This window comes from Phaseolus vulgaris, chromosome 3 (genome assembly GCF_000499845.2).
Source record: "Phaseolus vulgaris cultivar G19833 chromosome 3, P. vulgaris v2.0, whole genome shotgun sequence".
Classification (NCBI taxonomy): domain Eukaryota; kingdom Viridiplantae; phylum Streptophyta; class Magnoliopsida; order Fabales; family Fabaceae; genus Phaseolus; species Phaseolus vulgaris.
Genome location: NC_023757.2, coordinates 31,176,129 through 31,191,574, shown reverse-complemented (window position 1 = coordinate 31,191,574; position 15,446 = coordinate 31,176,129). Strand labels below are relative to the sequence as shown.

General features: G+C 35.2%; 2 protein-coding genes across 2 annotated transcripts; one reads left to right on the top strand and one right to left on the bottom strand.

The window, feature by feature from the left end:
• The first annotated feature begins 272 nt into the window (after nt 1-272).
• Nucleotides 273-1,175, top strand: LOC137805543 (uncharacterized). Its single transcript, XM_068605488.1, has 2 exons — nt 273-931; nt 1,034-1,175. The coding sequence occupies exons 1-2, from the start codon at nt 273-275 to the stop codon at nt 1,173-1,175; spliced, it is 801 nt and encodes a 266-aa protein (XP_068461589.1).
• A 13,253-nt stretch (nt 1,176-14,428) lies between these two features.
• LOC137805542 (uncharacterized) lies at nt 14,429-15,164 on the bottom strand. Its single transcript, XM_068605486.1, has 2 exons — nt 14,757-15,164; nt 14,429-14,461 (listed from the first exon to the last, which is right to left on the bottom strand). Exons 1-2 carry the CDS (start codon nt 15,162-15,164, stop codon nt 14,429-14,431), a joined length of 441 nt encoding a protein of 146 aa, XP_068461587.1.
• Between the last annotated feature and the right edge of the window lie 282 nt (nt 15,165-15,446).

Below are 15,446 nucleotides of genomic sequence, written 5' to 3'. Positions count from 1 at the left end.
TGTGGAAAGATATTTTGTTGTCTAAGTATGGTATGGATTCAAATCAAAGCCGTAACAACTAGAAGAATTCCTCTTGGTGGTGGAAAGACCTGTGCAAGAGCTGTGGTGAGGAAGAAGAAGTAAGTTGGTTTCATAGTGCCACTAGCTGGAAATTGGGGAATGGGGATAGGGTACGTTTCTGGAAGGACGCATGGACTGGCAGCAGGACTTTACGGGATTCCTTTCCGAGACTGTTTTCTATATCGCTGAATCAGGAATCAAAGGTGTCTGAGATGGGAATATGGGAGGACAATGAGTGGACATGGACGCTGGGTTGGAGAAGGTATAGGTTTCAGTGGGAGTCTGAACTAGTAGATGAGCTGCTAAGAGTGATAAGCAGAACCAAACTCATCAGGGAAGAGATGGATTCCCAGAAGTGGGAAGGGGACACATCTGGAGTTTTTTCGGTGAAGACGGCATATGAACGACTTACTAAATCTTCTACAGGTGGCCCAAATGCAATCTTTAACTTGCTCTGGCAGGTTAAAGCGTATCCTAATGTGCTGGTAACCGCGTGGAGGGCCCTTCTAGACAAACTTCCAACAAAGACAAACTTAATGAGGAGAGGGGTGATGATAAACAACCAATTATGTGTATTGTGTGGGGGTGGCAACGAAACAGTACAACATCTATTTGTGGAGTGTTCGGTAGCTCAACGTGTGTGGAATAGATGCTTTAGATGGATGGGAATTGTCTTTGCTCAACATAGGGAGCTGACATGTCATTTGGAGCAGTTCAGCTTTCAAGCTTTCAATTACAAGCAGAATATGGTGTGGAAAGGCATATGGGTAGCGGTGGTGAGATGTCTTTGGGAGCAGCGGAACACTATAATCTTCAAAAATGGTGTAGTGGATGATGATGAAATTTTTCATCTAGCACAAGTTAGAGCCTGGTCATGGATGAAACATAGGATGCGGTCTTTTAATTACTCTCTTGCGGAGTGGCATCTAAACCCTGTCCAATGTATAAAATGCTAATTCTATTTTCTTTGTAGGGGAGCCAGAGACCATGTGATGGCAATCATATCTCCATGGCAGAACCTAGCAAGATGTTTCCAATACAAAAGTGTGACAAATCTAGTATTTTTTGAGTCTGATTCAGGGCACAAGGGGTTGCTTCTAAACCATAGCAGATGAGTTAAGCAGGGCGAAAGATGTGAGGGAGGAACTTTTGAAGTCATGATGGTGCCTAAACGGAGGGGAATTAGAGTTGCTGATGTTTTTGTCTTTTGAATGTAAGGGGGTAGGTTGTAAAGGGGTAGGGGCAGTGGACTATGAGATGCCACCCTGATATGCTTTTTGGAGTCGGTGAAAGGGGGAAGTGAGTAGATAATATTCAATAGGGTAGGAGAAGTTTTGTTTTCGGTGGCTTCTGCAACATAGGTATTCTTAAAAGCTGCAGATTGGGCTTACTGTGACAGCACATGCTGTTTTTTATCCAGGTGTAGGTATCTCTGTTTTTCTAGGATACATGCGATGCTTCAAGTTGATGTTTTTCTAGCTAAACTTTGTATTGTTTTTTCTATTGTTTTTATGCATTGTATCTTAGGTGACTTTCTTTGTATATGGGTTGGGACACCCCTGAAGTGTCCCTTTTATTCCATTTATTTGTTGCTGATAAAAAAAAACAATTCTTGTAATATCACATACAACAAACATCCATTAAACTTAATTATTGTTTTCTATGTAGTGAATATTTTACTTAAAAATTCAATGGTTCCATGTGAGTTTGATATCTGTCATTAAGGACAAATTATTACTTCTGACACAGTACACTTGTTGTAAAATAGTCATAAGTTTCCCTGACTCTCCTTAAATAGGCATGCTCCATGCAACCTCCTCCACAGTCCATGTTGGAGGCACCACTTTTGGTGGAGAAGATAATGAAGAAACTGATGGAGAAAATAGTGGAGAAAATAGTAAAGAAGATCCAACTCCTACTTAGGTGAAGAAAATTTCTCCTACTTTGCATAAAATCTTCTCAAATATTTTTTTCTATTTTGATTCAAGGAAGCAACTTAGACTTTTGCATATTTGACTCATTCACAAAGGTAAAACCATTTACTCTAAAAGCACAAAATTAACAAAAAATAATAGTTAAGGTCCAAATAAACTCAATTATATGAATCTTAATTAAAACAATGAATTTATTTATTATAATATTTAAATAATTTATGATTAAAGCTCTTGAGTGTGAATAAAATTATGCTCATCAAGAACACAAACATGTATGGTATGTCTTGACATCTTCAACATCTTTTTATTTATTTGAAATTATTTTTATTTTTATTATATTTTTTATAGTTTGACAATGGTTGATAAAGAATTATCGTTAAAAGTGTCCTTATTTTAAAATTGTCATTGTTCCTTTTCAAAGACGATTATTCTCAATTCGTCATTAAAAGGACATCGTAAATGATTGTATTTACATTAGTGAATCATTATTTAAATCCAAATATACAATGTAACCAACACATAATGCCTTATAGTATTAAGCATATCCCACTAGAGAACCACATTTGGTCCAGTTTAGGGGAGTTTGTGCACATACTAGTTCAAACCTGATACACAAACTTTCTTCAATTTCTTACCATCTCATCGATAAAGTAAAAAAAAATTACTTAATAAGCTAACATGTTAACATCTCACTACACACGATGATATCATACATATCCATATAGATATCATCGTGTACAGATATGTGTGTGTATTCATGTCACCAATGATCTCACCTTACCATGTTCATCATACACATATTATCTTTAGTCATATATCGTCATTCTATGTATAATTAATCATATAAATCACACATCATCACAATATTTTATCGCTTGAATGACCTTATTTTTCTTAACTGGGAAAACTTTCATAGCTTTAATCGTATCAAGTCGCTTGTGCGAGATAACACACCTGAGAACAATACTAATTTGTTCTTTTGACATCACGAACACAAATATGTTGGATATCTCTGACATCTCCAAGATATATTTATTTGAATTCATTTTTATTTTTAACATTATTTTCATTTATTGTAATTCAAAAAAATTTATTTATGAATTTTTTCTTATTTTCAAAATTTGAATTTATCTATTTTCTTTATAATCAAATAATTATATAAGAAATTTACGTAAATTTGATACTTGGGAATTTATCCATTTTCACACAATAAACTATTTTTTCCCTTATATTATATGATAAATTTATTTTGGCACTGAGAACAAAAAAAAGATTTGCTTGCAAGATGAAAAATATTTCCGTGTTGTATTTTACCCATTCTTATAAATTCCAACAATATGGTTAGCTACTCATCATTCTCTATATTTTCTTATGTATTTCTTTGTCGGGTTTGAGTACTAAAAGGAACATTTACTCCACACAATTAAATTCAGTCAACATTCATTATTCAAATTATGATTGATTTTTATTGATGAGATTTTATTTTTTATGCAAACACTTTAAATTTAGAATTATAAAACTTGTGACAAAATTGTACTCCCTCCTGCGTTCATTTTTAAGTGTAGCACTCTTGAAATACTTCTGTTCCTATTTAATTTTTATTTTTAGAATTTAAGATAAAATTAATTACTTTTTTTTGTCTTTTATACTTCTTTTTTCACTTAATATTTAATTAGTTTATATATATATATATATATATATATATATATATATATATTATGATATAGAACTGAAGAGAAAAAAAAATCTATAAAAATTATTACATTTCTTGATATATCTAAAAAAAATCTAAAACAAAACACTTAAGAAAACAAGTAAGTAATAAAAAAAAATTGACAATTATTTTATATTATACAATTAAAATTTTAACTAATTTAAGTATCTTTGACTTTTGTTTTATTTTTAATGGTAAAAGTTGACATCCTCCCCGTTTTAATTAGGTCGTTTAATCTGTTTTGATAAACTATAATAAAGTAAATGATTAATGTAAAAGTAATTGATTAAATTTGCTTTTAGTATGTTCTGGTTGGAGGAATCCCTCGTTAAGTAAAAAAAATACGATTTAAAATTTTTTCCACGTAAATTAAATATAACAATAAATTAAACACCTCAACATTTCATATTACCTCAATTATAAATATACATACAACAAATTTTTTACTATTTCATATATGCATACAAAGTCCAATCATACGCTCCCGACAAAGGTTTTGACATACAAGAAGCAAACATAAGAAGAAAAATTAGTCAAATTCAAATATATTAATCAATCTAACATAGTCTATGATCCATTTCAAAATTTTATTGATTTAAAAATTTTTATTCTAATGGATACAAGATGAAATATAACATAAGTATTCTTAAAAATTTGTATTAAATATTTTTCACAGAAACTAACACCTAACTCATTTTAAGAACTTTTGATACATATAAGGACTTCAATTTCATATGTGAGGATAAAATATAATAACAACCTTCCTTCAAAATTTCTTTATCTGATATCTTAATTTAGATGATTTAAATTATAAATGAAACGATAATATTTTTTTTATAATTAGCAATTTATTTTGCTTAATAATATATTACATATCATCCTATATGACTTTAATAAACTAATATAATATTACAAAAAAATCATTAAATTTTTTAAAAACAAAAAATAATTAGTTGTTTATTTACACTACAAGAAAATCATGTAATAAAAACTAATTTAAAAAAAAAAATTAGTTGATATAGTGACTAAATTAGAAACCATTTTAGAGACTAAATAAATTTTTGGTTTCTAAATTAGTTTATATTATTATTATATGGTTTCCAAATTGGTATCTAATTAGCTACCAAAGTGTTTTTGCTACCAAATTTAGAATCTAAATAATCGGTAGTTAAAACATTGATAGTTAATTAGATACGAATTTAGAAACTATTTATCAATAATATTAACTAATTTAGAAATCAATACTTTTTTAGTCTCTAAAATAATTTCTAATTTAGTCATTATAACAACTATTTATTTTTGTTTTAAAACTAATTTTTATTTAGTGATTTTCTTGTAGTGTAAAATACACCATTCAATAAAAATAACATATTTCATTTTAATACTTATCTCCAATTAATCTACCTAAACATTTTTTATCATTTGAAATCATATAACTTAATCAAACATATAATCTTAAAACAAACCAATTTGAAGGGTGAGTTATGTATAAAAAACAAAAATAACAATTTTACAAAACCACATAAGCAACAACAATTTAAAATTTAAAATTTTCAAAATTTTGAATTAATTAAAACATTCTACAAACAACATGACAATATTAATTTTAAACAATTTATTAAAAGTCGAATTGACGGTCTCAACTAAACGTATAAATTAATATGCATAAAATAAATTGTATCTATAGTTAAGTTCTAAAAGTTCATCTTGATTTTATTTATTTTATATTAACACAGGGGTTACAGATTCAATGTTTAAAGAAAAAAGTTAAAAGAACACAACAATGTATTTTTATTATTCAATACTTAATTAAATTCTTCTTCCACACACACATATTACAAAGTTTGTAACACCCCGAAAAATAACCTCTAACTATTACAATGCAGGTTGTACATATTTCTATACAAGCATAAATTTTTTCAGAACATTCATAATACATGATTAGGACATATAGAAATACAAATATTTACAATATAAGTTTCAAAATCAACACCCTAAAGCTCTTCAGATCCTCAAACACCTGTAAGATCATCTGCTCATGTACGTAGTACAGTCATCGCAATTCAAACACAACAAGAAAAACAAGGGTAAGCTAGTGAAAATAGAATTTTATAATATACACAATTAAATCAAAAGAGAAAACCAAGTTACATGATCAATTTCTCAAATTATTCAATCTTCTTCAAATCTCAACAATAAAACAATCACATAGATCTCACATAGATCTACACATTCAGAATATTCAACAAACAACATCTTCCGGAAGACCCATATTAAGTAAGTTCTACCAGAGACTAACACCTGATCCAAAGATTACCAGCGAATCCAACAGAAAGGATCAAGGTAAGTTCAATACAACCCAAGTCGTGCATCTCATATGTCACGGTGTGCATGAACTCCCCCATCAGCTTCTCACCACCTGATATCTTAGTCTATGTGACTTAAATCATCAGTGAAGCTCGGAGATCTCTGTTACCACATAGGCATCAATACTTAATACACAACAAACATCAGTTCATACATTATCCCAAATGTATGAATTCAATTTCATACCATCTTGTCATACAATATCATTCAAAAAGTGATCCACAATATTCAAAAGCGTAATTAACATAAAAAAACACTTAAATATTAAACCATCAAAATATAATATTTTTACAAATTTAAATAATATATAAACAAACAACCCAACATATAAACACACAACATCCCTGCAAGAGAAATTGAATATTGGAACCACGTCCCTTCTGATGGCAAATTCATAGAGCTCTTCTCGGAATCATGTGAAAATGGGTGCGGAAGCTATGGATTGTAATGTGCAAGATCCTCCTAGGAGCTATGGTGATCTTGAAGGTGCATGATGTGTATGGAAAGAGGGAGGTTCGGCCAGCCCGATGGTAGGTGATGAAGATGAAGATTAGATCCTAGAAACTAGGGAAAAGCAAAGTATGGCACAATGTTGGCAGCATAACTTTACTCTCATTAATCTTGAAAATACAAGAGCTAGGCATCTCCTTTTATAGGCTAAGGAGGCCGTAAATCCTAAGCTAATTACACATGAAATGTGAGAAAAATGAAATGGAAATGAGAAGGCACATGGCACATGGACCACATGGCCGGTCATGTGTGCTAAAGTTCTAGAATGTGCACAAAATCTAGGGTAAATCACATATAAGACAAGTTTGTGCTTTCTAACACTACACTAATTACTAAGCCACCCCTAATGGGCCTCCATGTAACATATACAAGGTCTTCTCTCTTCCATCCGTGGCTAGATCCATTTGGGCGTGAATGTGCTTAGCCATTGACCTTGTAATAGGTCCTAGACGGTCTAGGCCTCCTCCTAGACGCTCCATGTGTAGCCTCCCTTCATCATGTCCTAGACGCTCCCTTCTTGAGTCTAGACGCTCATCACGGTCTAGTCTTGGGTCTTGGCTTCCATGGTGAGGTGTGCTTGGCCCTCCTCCATCATCCCCTCCCCCTTGGAAAGGATTTGTCCTCAAATCCAGCTCGTCCTCGTCGTCATTGGTACCTACAAATGGAGAAAGATCAATTACATTAAAAGTGTCATGTACTCCATATTCAAGAGGTAGGTCCAATTTATATGCATTGTTATTGACTCGCTTGAGGACTTGAAAGGGTCCATCACCTCGGGGACTTAGTTTGGACTTCCTTTGAGTTGGAAATCTATCTTTGCGAAGGTGAAGCCAAACTAAGTCTCCTTCCTCAAAAATTATTTCTTTCTTCCCTTTATTGTTGTATTTTGTGTACTTCTCATTTTGTTGTTGTTTTTGGAGTTTAATCTTCTCATGCATTTTCTTCACAAAGTCGGCTTTGATTACTCCTTCCTTATGCACAAATTCTTGTGGATTAGGAAGAGGCAACAAATCCATGGGTGTGAGAGGATTAAAACCATATACTACTTCAAAAGGAGAAGCATTAGTAGTCTTGTGAACTACTCGATTGTAAGCAAACTCAATGTGGGGAAGATACTCATCCCAAGATTTATGGTTGCCCTTCATGATAGCCCTAAGCATAGTCCCAAGAGATCTATTGACTACTTCGGTTTGGCCATCCGTTTGAGGATGACAAGAAGTTGAAAATTGTAGTCTTGTTCCAAGTTTGCCCCAAAGAGTTTTCCAAAAGTGGCTTATAAACTTGGGATCTCTATCGGATACTATACTTCTAAGGAGACCATGAAGTCTCACCACTTCTCTAAAGAAGAGTCTAGAAATATTTTGAGCATCATCTACCTTGTGGCAAGGAATAAAATGGGACATTTTGCTAAAACGGTCCACTACCACAAAGATAGAGTCATGGCCTCTTGCAGTCCTATGAAGTCCTAAAATGAAATCCATGCTAATATCTTCCCAAGGAGCGTTTGCAATCGGCAAAGGGGTGTAGATTCCATGAGGCATTGTTCTAGAATTTTCTTTTAAACATGATATGCATCTAGAACAATGTCTTTGGACATCTTTCCTCATGTGTGGCCAACAAAATTTTGCTTTTAAAAGGTCTAGAGTCTTATCAACTCCAAAATGGTCCATGAGTCCCCCCTCATGTGATTCCTTGACAAGGAGTTTCCTATGTGTGCCTTGGGGAATGCAAAGTTTTCCCTCTTTAAAAAGATATCCCTCGAACACATAGTAACCTCCTTGCGCTCTATGTTGACATTGGGCATAGATAGATGAAAGTTCTTGATCTTCTTGGTAAAGTTCTCTTAGGTGATCAAATCCAAGAATTTGGGCACCCAATTTTGAAAAGAGTGTATGCCGCCTCGAAAGAGCATCGGCCACTATATTGGTGCTTCCTTTCTTGTATTTGATTACATAAGGAAATTGTTCAAGAAATTCCATCCATTTAGCATGTCTCTTGTTGAGCTTGTGTTGGCCCTTTAAATATTTTAAAGACTCGTGATCACTATGGATGACAAATTCTTTGGACACAAGGTAGTGTTCCCAAGTCTTTAGGGCTCGCACAAGAGCATAGAGCTCTTTGTCATAGGTGGGATAGTTGAGGGTGGCACCATGGAGTTTTTCACTAAAATATGCAATGGGGTGTCCACCTTGCAACAATACCGCACCTATGCCTACCCCCGATGCATCACATTCTATCTCAAAAGTTTTGGAAAAATTTGGATGAGATAGAATTGGTGCATTGGTGAGTTGAACTTTTAGCCTTTGGAAGGCTTGCTCATGCTTTTCATTCCAACAAAATGCAACATCTTTTTTAACAAGTTCATTCAAAGGAGAAGCTAGGCTTGAAAAATTAGGCACAAACCTTCTATAGAAGCTAGCTAACCCATGAAAACTCCTTACATCACTTACATTTTGTGGAGTGGGCCACTCTCGGATGGCTTTGATTTTCTCGGGGTCTACATGCACCCCCCTTTTGTTGACTATGAAACCTAAGAAAACTACACTATCTACACAAAAGGTACACTTATCCCTATTGGCGAAAAGACTATTTTTCCTAAGCACTAGAAGAACTTCCCTAAGGTGACTTAGATGGTCTTCTAGGGTTTTACTATACACTAGGATATCATCAAAATAAACTATTACATATTTACCTATGCAATCTCTCAAGGTGTGATTCATGAGCCTCATGAATGTACTTGGGGCATTAGTGAGCCCAAAGGGCATCACCAACCAGTCATATAATCCAAATTTGGTCTTAAAAGCGGTTTTCCACTCATCACCCTCTTTGATTCGAATTTGGTGATATCCACTTTTAAGGTCAATTTTGGAGAATATGGTTGACCCATGTAATTCATCAAGCATATCATCAAGCCTTGGGATTGGATGCCTATACTTGATGGTGATGTTGTTGATTGCTCGACAATCACAACACATGCGCCATTTTCCATCCTTTTTGGGCACCAACAAGACAGGTACAACACAAGGGCTTAGGCTCTTTTGAACCCAACCCTTCTCCAACAAGTCTTGAACTTGTGATTCTATCTCCTTGGTTTCCTCGGGGTTTGTTCTATAAGCGGGCCTATTTGGTAGGCTTGCCCCCGAAATGAAGTCAATTTGATGTTCTATACCTCTGATGGGAGGGAGTCCAATGGGCCCCTCATTAGAGAATATATCTTCAAATTCACTTAAAAGTTTTTCTATTGGAGGAGGTAGATTCATAAGTTCACTACTTGTGGCAGTGCATGTAAGTGTTCCTTTACAAAAGACAAGGCTTGGTTGTTCAACAAGAAGCAAATTTTCCAAAACGTTTTCAAAAGGCTTTTCTTGTTGAGCAACCTTGTGAGAAGGAACACTCTTCTCCCACGCCTTCCTATCCCTAAGGATTTTCTCTTTTTCTAGCGCTTTTTTTTTTATTTTCCTCATCCCTCTTATGTTTCATTTGTATTTGGTCTTTCACCACTTGAGAATGTGGTAAAGGACTAAGTACAAATTTCTTAAGCTTGTGGGTGAAGGAAATCTCGTTAGTGAGACCATCATGCAAGGTTTTCTTGTCAAATTGCCATGGTCTCCCTAATAAGATGTGGCAAGCTTCCATAGGCACTACATCACATAAAACTTTGTCCTTGTAGTTCCCTATGGAAAACTTGATTTCCACTTGCTTGTCTACACTTAGTTCCCCATTTTCATTAAGCCATTGAAGTTTGTAAGGTTTTGGGTGAGGAACTACTTGTAGATTAAGCTTTTCCACCATTCTAGCACTACAACAATTACAACTAGATCCACTATCCACAATGAGGGAACATATGTTTTCTAAAACATTGCATCTTGTATGGAATATGTTCTCTTTTTGTGTTTCGATGGATTTGCTAGGGTGATTGTTGAGGGTTCTCCTAATCATAAGCAATTCTCCCTCTAGTGGAGCTACCCTCTCATCCTCTCCCCCCTCCTCTCTCTCACTAGGCTCATCCTCGCCACTAGTGTATTCATCTACACCCTTGAGAAACAAAGTCCTTTGGTTGGGGCATTGTGCTTGCACATGCCCTCTACCATAGCACTTGAAACACTTAACATCTCTATCTCGGATGGGTGGGGTGGAGGTTTCTTTGGTTAAGGGTTTGGTAGGTTCTTTTTGTTTTTCTTTTGATGTACTACCCTCCCTTCTAAACTCTTTCTTGGGATAAAAGCTAGAGTAGGAACTCACCCTTTGACTTGAAGTTTTGCACAAGATTTGTTGTTAAACTTTAATGCAAAGTTGAACCAAGTCATTCAAGTCTTGGTAAGGTAGGAGTTCTACCCTATCTCTTATCTCAAGTGATAGGCCACTAAGGAACCTAGCTATGGTGGTGTCCTCCTCTTCCCTAACGGATGCTCTCATCATGTAGAGCTCCATTTTCTGCCTATACTCTTCCACGCTCATGTTCTTTTGTTGGAGTCTTTGGAGCTTGTCCATCAACTCCCTGTGGTAGTAGGAAGGTATGTGGCGACGTCTTAGGGCTCCCCTAAGGTCATTCCAATATGCTATGGGAGGTTCCCTATGAAGACGTCTTTCTCTTTCGAGAGAGGTCCACCAATACATGGCGTTCCCTTGGAAACTAAGGGCGGCTAGGGGTACCTTACGTTCTTCACTCACCCTATGGCAAGCAAAGAGTTGCTCTACTTTCATCTCCCAATCTAGGTAGATTTCTACATTTTCTTTACCATGGAAGTGAGGTAGGTCTACTCTAACCTCCCTTGGCCCCTCTTGTTCCCTTTGCCTATTTCTTCTAGGGGGTGGTTGGTAATAGTCATTGATTATAAGGCTCCCCTCCCCTAGAGACTCATTACTCTTAGATGCATGAGTATGAGATTTCTTTGATTTTTGTGATTTCTCTTCTTGGGCTTTAGCCAACTCATTAATTTTAGTCTCATTCTCCAATTGTCTAAAAGAAATCATTTGCACAACTTGTGAAACTTCTTTCAAAAGAGTTTTTATAGATTTTACTTCACTTTCAATAGACTTTGGAGAGTGAGGAGAAGAAGACATGGCTAAAGTTTTGTGTATACGAGTATTTTACCTTGAGAAAATTTAGGAAAGCCAAAGAAGGTAGTTTTCCAAGTAAGGGAGGTGAGTCACAGAGGACTACTTCAATACCAAGCCTTTGCCTTAGCCAAAAACTATCCCTCAATGTCTTCACACAAAGCTTTCTCTTAGTAAACCACTTAGAACACAATTAAGTTGAGAAATCATATTTTAATGCAAGTTAACTAATTAACCAGGCAAGACTAATTAACAAAGCTTAAACAAGGTAACACACATGAAAAGCGTAGCTAATTAAGCAAGGAAATGTAGTTAAAACAATTAACAATTTGCTAATTAGTAAACTCTGTACTAGTCGGCCCTAGGTGAGGCTTCTTGGACACTTGGAGCCCTTGAAGACACACTCACCGTCTAATCACGTAATTAAAGAAGTAATTAACACAAGTTAAGTTGCAAAGAAAATTAAGAAAACTCCCTTTGTTGATCCTTTTTTTGCTATTGGCACTTCCTTGGTTGTCTTTTCTTGTTGGACCCTCCAAGTGTTTGTGGTATTTTGAGAAGTATTTGTTTCTGCCTTTGCTCTTGTTCCCCTTAGAATTAAGGACTTAATTCTCCAATTCCAGCACCTATCAAGAAGACTAGACCTTACTCAAGTCAAATTTCCACTCAAATAAGCACCAATTGAGAATTAATTCCAACACCAAATTTAGAGGTCAAAGAATGAAAGCAAGAAACAATTTAATTGGAAAAACAGTACCACACAAATGGAGTTAGATTGTGACAACTAGAAAGAGTTCCAAGAATATTAGACAAGCAAATAAAGGTACTCAAATAAAGGTAGACACACAAAATGAATCCTAAGAATAGCACTAGAATAGATTTCAAAATCAAAAAAACAGCACCACTGAAAAATTGTTGTGGGCTAGAGAATGTGATTTTCCCCGATTTATGCTGAGCTGCCCCCTTAAGATTTGATTCTGAAAATTTATATGCCAAATATTCAAGATCTTAACTAAAATCTGGCGTTGGTTTCACTCCAAACGCATGAACCATTTTTTTTTAATAAATTTTTCAAATTCAGTGTTCAGTTACGCCAACTATAGCGCCCAGATTTGCACACTGTTTTTAAAATATTTATCATTTTTTTTTCTATTGACTCTTTTGAGATGATTCTTTTTTTGTCTTTTCTGTAACACCCCAATCTTGCATAATCCAGAGAATAAAAAATTTCCTATGTAGGGAAATAATTTTCTGAAACAAAACAGCCAGCACAGAGTATGTAAAACAGGGGATTCTGTAAAAACTGGAAAAAAAACAGCAAGAGACCAAAAGATAAACACAATGGAATTAATGAAAAGGAATTTGTGTAGATCTAAACACAAATATGAACTCAAACTAAAAAAATAAAAGGTACCAAAAGATCAAAACACAGCAGATTCAAAACAAGTATTTAGACCAAAATCAAGAAACAATTAAGCCAAACAAAGTACTACTTATGATTTGATGACATTTTGGAAAAACATGACTAGACAAAACACATATGGATTCAGAAATTAAAAGACTCAAAGAGCATAAAATAAAACAAATAAACTTGCAATAAAGACTCAAATACCTAAAATAAAAACAGTCACTCAAAGGTGTATGGAATCCTACCAAAAATTGTACAAGGATTGCTCAAGATCAATTAAGCAAAGTGCACCGATTGGATTTTCCAATAGCACACCAAAACAAAGTAAAAATTAAAAACAGCAAGACAAGTATGAAAACAAGATGAACAACATGAAATAAAGAAGAACTCAAAATGAAAAAGACCAAGAACTACTCATCTTTGAAGAACCTATGCTCATGATACCAAATGATGGCAAATTCATGGAGCTCTTCTCGGAATCATGTGAAAATGGGTGCGGAAGCTATGGATTGTAATGTGCAAGATCCTCCTAGGAGCTATGGTGATCTTGAAGGTGCATGATGTGTATGGAAAGAGGGAGGTTCGGCCAGCCCTATGGTAGGTGATGAAGATGAAGATTAGATCCTAGAAACTAGGGAAAAGCAAAGTATGGCACAATGTTGGCAGCATAACTTTACTCTCATTAATCTTGAAAATACAAGAGCTAGGCATCTCCTTTTATAGGCTAAGGAGGCCGTAAATCCTAAGCTAATTACACATGAAATGTGAGAAAAATGAAATGGAAATGAGAAGGCACATGGCACATGGACCACATGGCCGTTCATGTGAGCTAAAGTTCTAGAATGTGCACAAAATCTAGGGTAAATCACATATAAGACAAGTTTGTGCTTTCTAACACTACACTAATTACTAAGCGACCCCTAATGGGCCTCCATGTAACATATACAAGGTCTTCTCTCTTCCATCCGTGGCTAGATCCATTTGGGCGTGAATGTGCTTAGCCATTGACCTTGTAATAGGTCCTAGACGGTCTAGGCCTCCTCCTAGACGCTCCATGTGTAGCCTCTCTTCATCATGTCCTAGACGCTCCCTTCTTGAGTCTAGACGCTCATCACGGTCTAGTCTTGGGTCTTGGCTTCCATGGTGAGGTGTGCTTGGCCCTCCTCCATCACCTTCCGCATTCAGATCTTCTATCCTAGGGTGCTATTAAAAATTAAATTTAGCTTCCCTTACATCAATTGCTTGCTTTCCAAGCAAATTTTAGAATTTTATTCCCCACAGTCTGGATAAGCTTCAAGATTTACGGGCCTAATGCAAGTTATCCAAATTGAACAAAAATTCAATATATAGTAGAGTAAGTTGAGAGGATTAAACTTCTCAACTGACCCCACCAAGATTGATGACTAAATCCTAAGGAAAAATAGAGAACAAAGGAACTTTATAGCAAAAATGAACTTACTCGGTTTGAAAATATGATCGGGTAGAAATGTTCCTTAACTCCTCTGCTACAATGTGGTATTATCAGATTCTAAAATAGATGAGGTATGAAGTGAGAAATTAAGAGAGAAGGGAGAGGAGAGAAGTTGGTAGAGAGAGAAAGTGATTTGGAAGAAAGAAGAAGAAAGAGATTAGGGTATGATGCTCGTATCACCTCTTCAATTTCCCAAGTGGAATCTCCAAAGATGAGATCCCACAATACTCTCACCATGGGAATACTTCTTCCACGAAGTTGTTTCACTTGTGAATCTAAAATTTTGATTGGCTTCACTTCAAACGACAAATTTTCTTTGACCTGGATGGAATCAGACTCTAGAATGTGGCTAGGATCAGACACATACTTTCTTAGTTGGGATACATGGAAAATATTGTGAATGTTAGCTAAAGGAGGAGGCAAAGCAATTTCGTAAGTCACAGGACCTATTCTCCTGAGAATTTGATAAGGTTCTATGAACTTAGGAGTCAATTTCTTGGATTTGAGTGCTCTTCCTACACCAGTGAACGGTGTAACTCTAAAAAAGACATGCTCACCCGCAAAGAATTCTAAAGATCTTCTTCTTTGATCTGCATAAGATTTTTGTCTGCTGAGAGATGTTTTCAATCTTTCCTGAATCATTTTTACTTTCTCATTGGTTTGTTGTATTAATTTTGGTCCAATTAACACACAGAGGTGTCCTGCACTTTCTTCCGTACAATGCCTCAAATGGAGCCATTCATCTGCTTGCTTGGTAACTATTGTTGTAAGTGAACTCTACCAGTGGTAGAATTTCATCCCAACTGCACAAATGATCTAACACACAAGTCCTAAGAAAATCCTCTAAGGACTGGATAGTTCTCTCTGATTGTCCATCAGTCTGAGGATGATATGTTGAACTAAGTCTGAGTTTAGTCCCCAAAG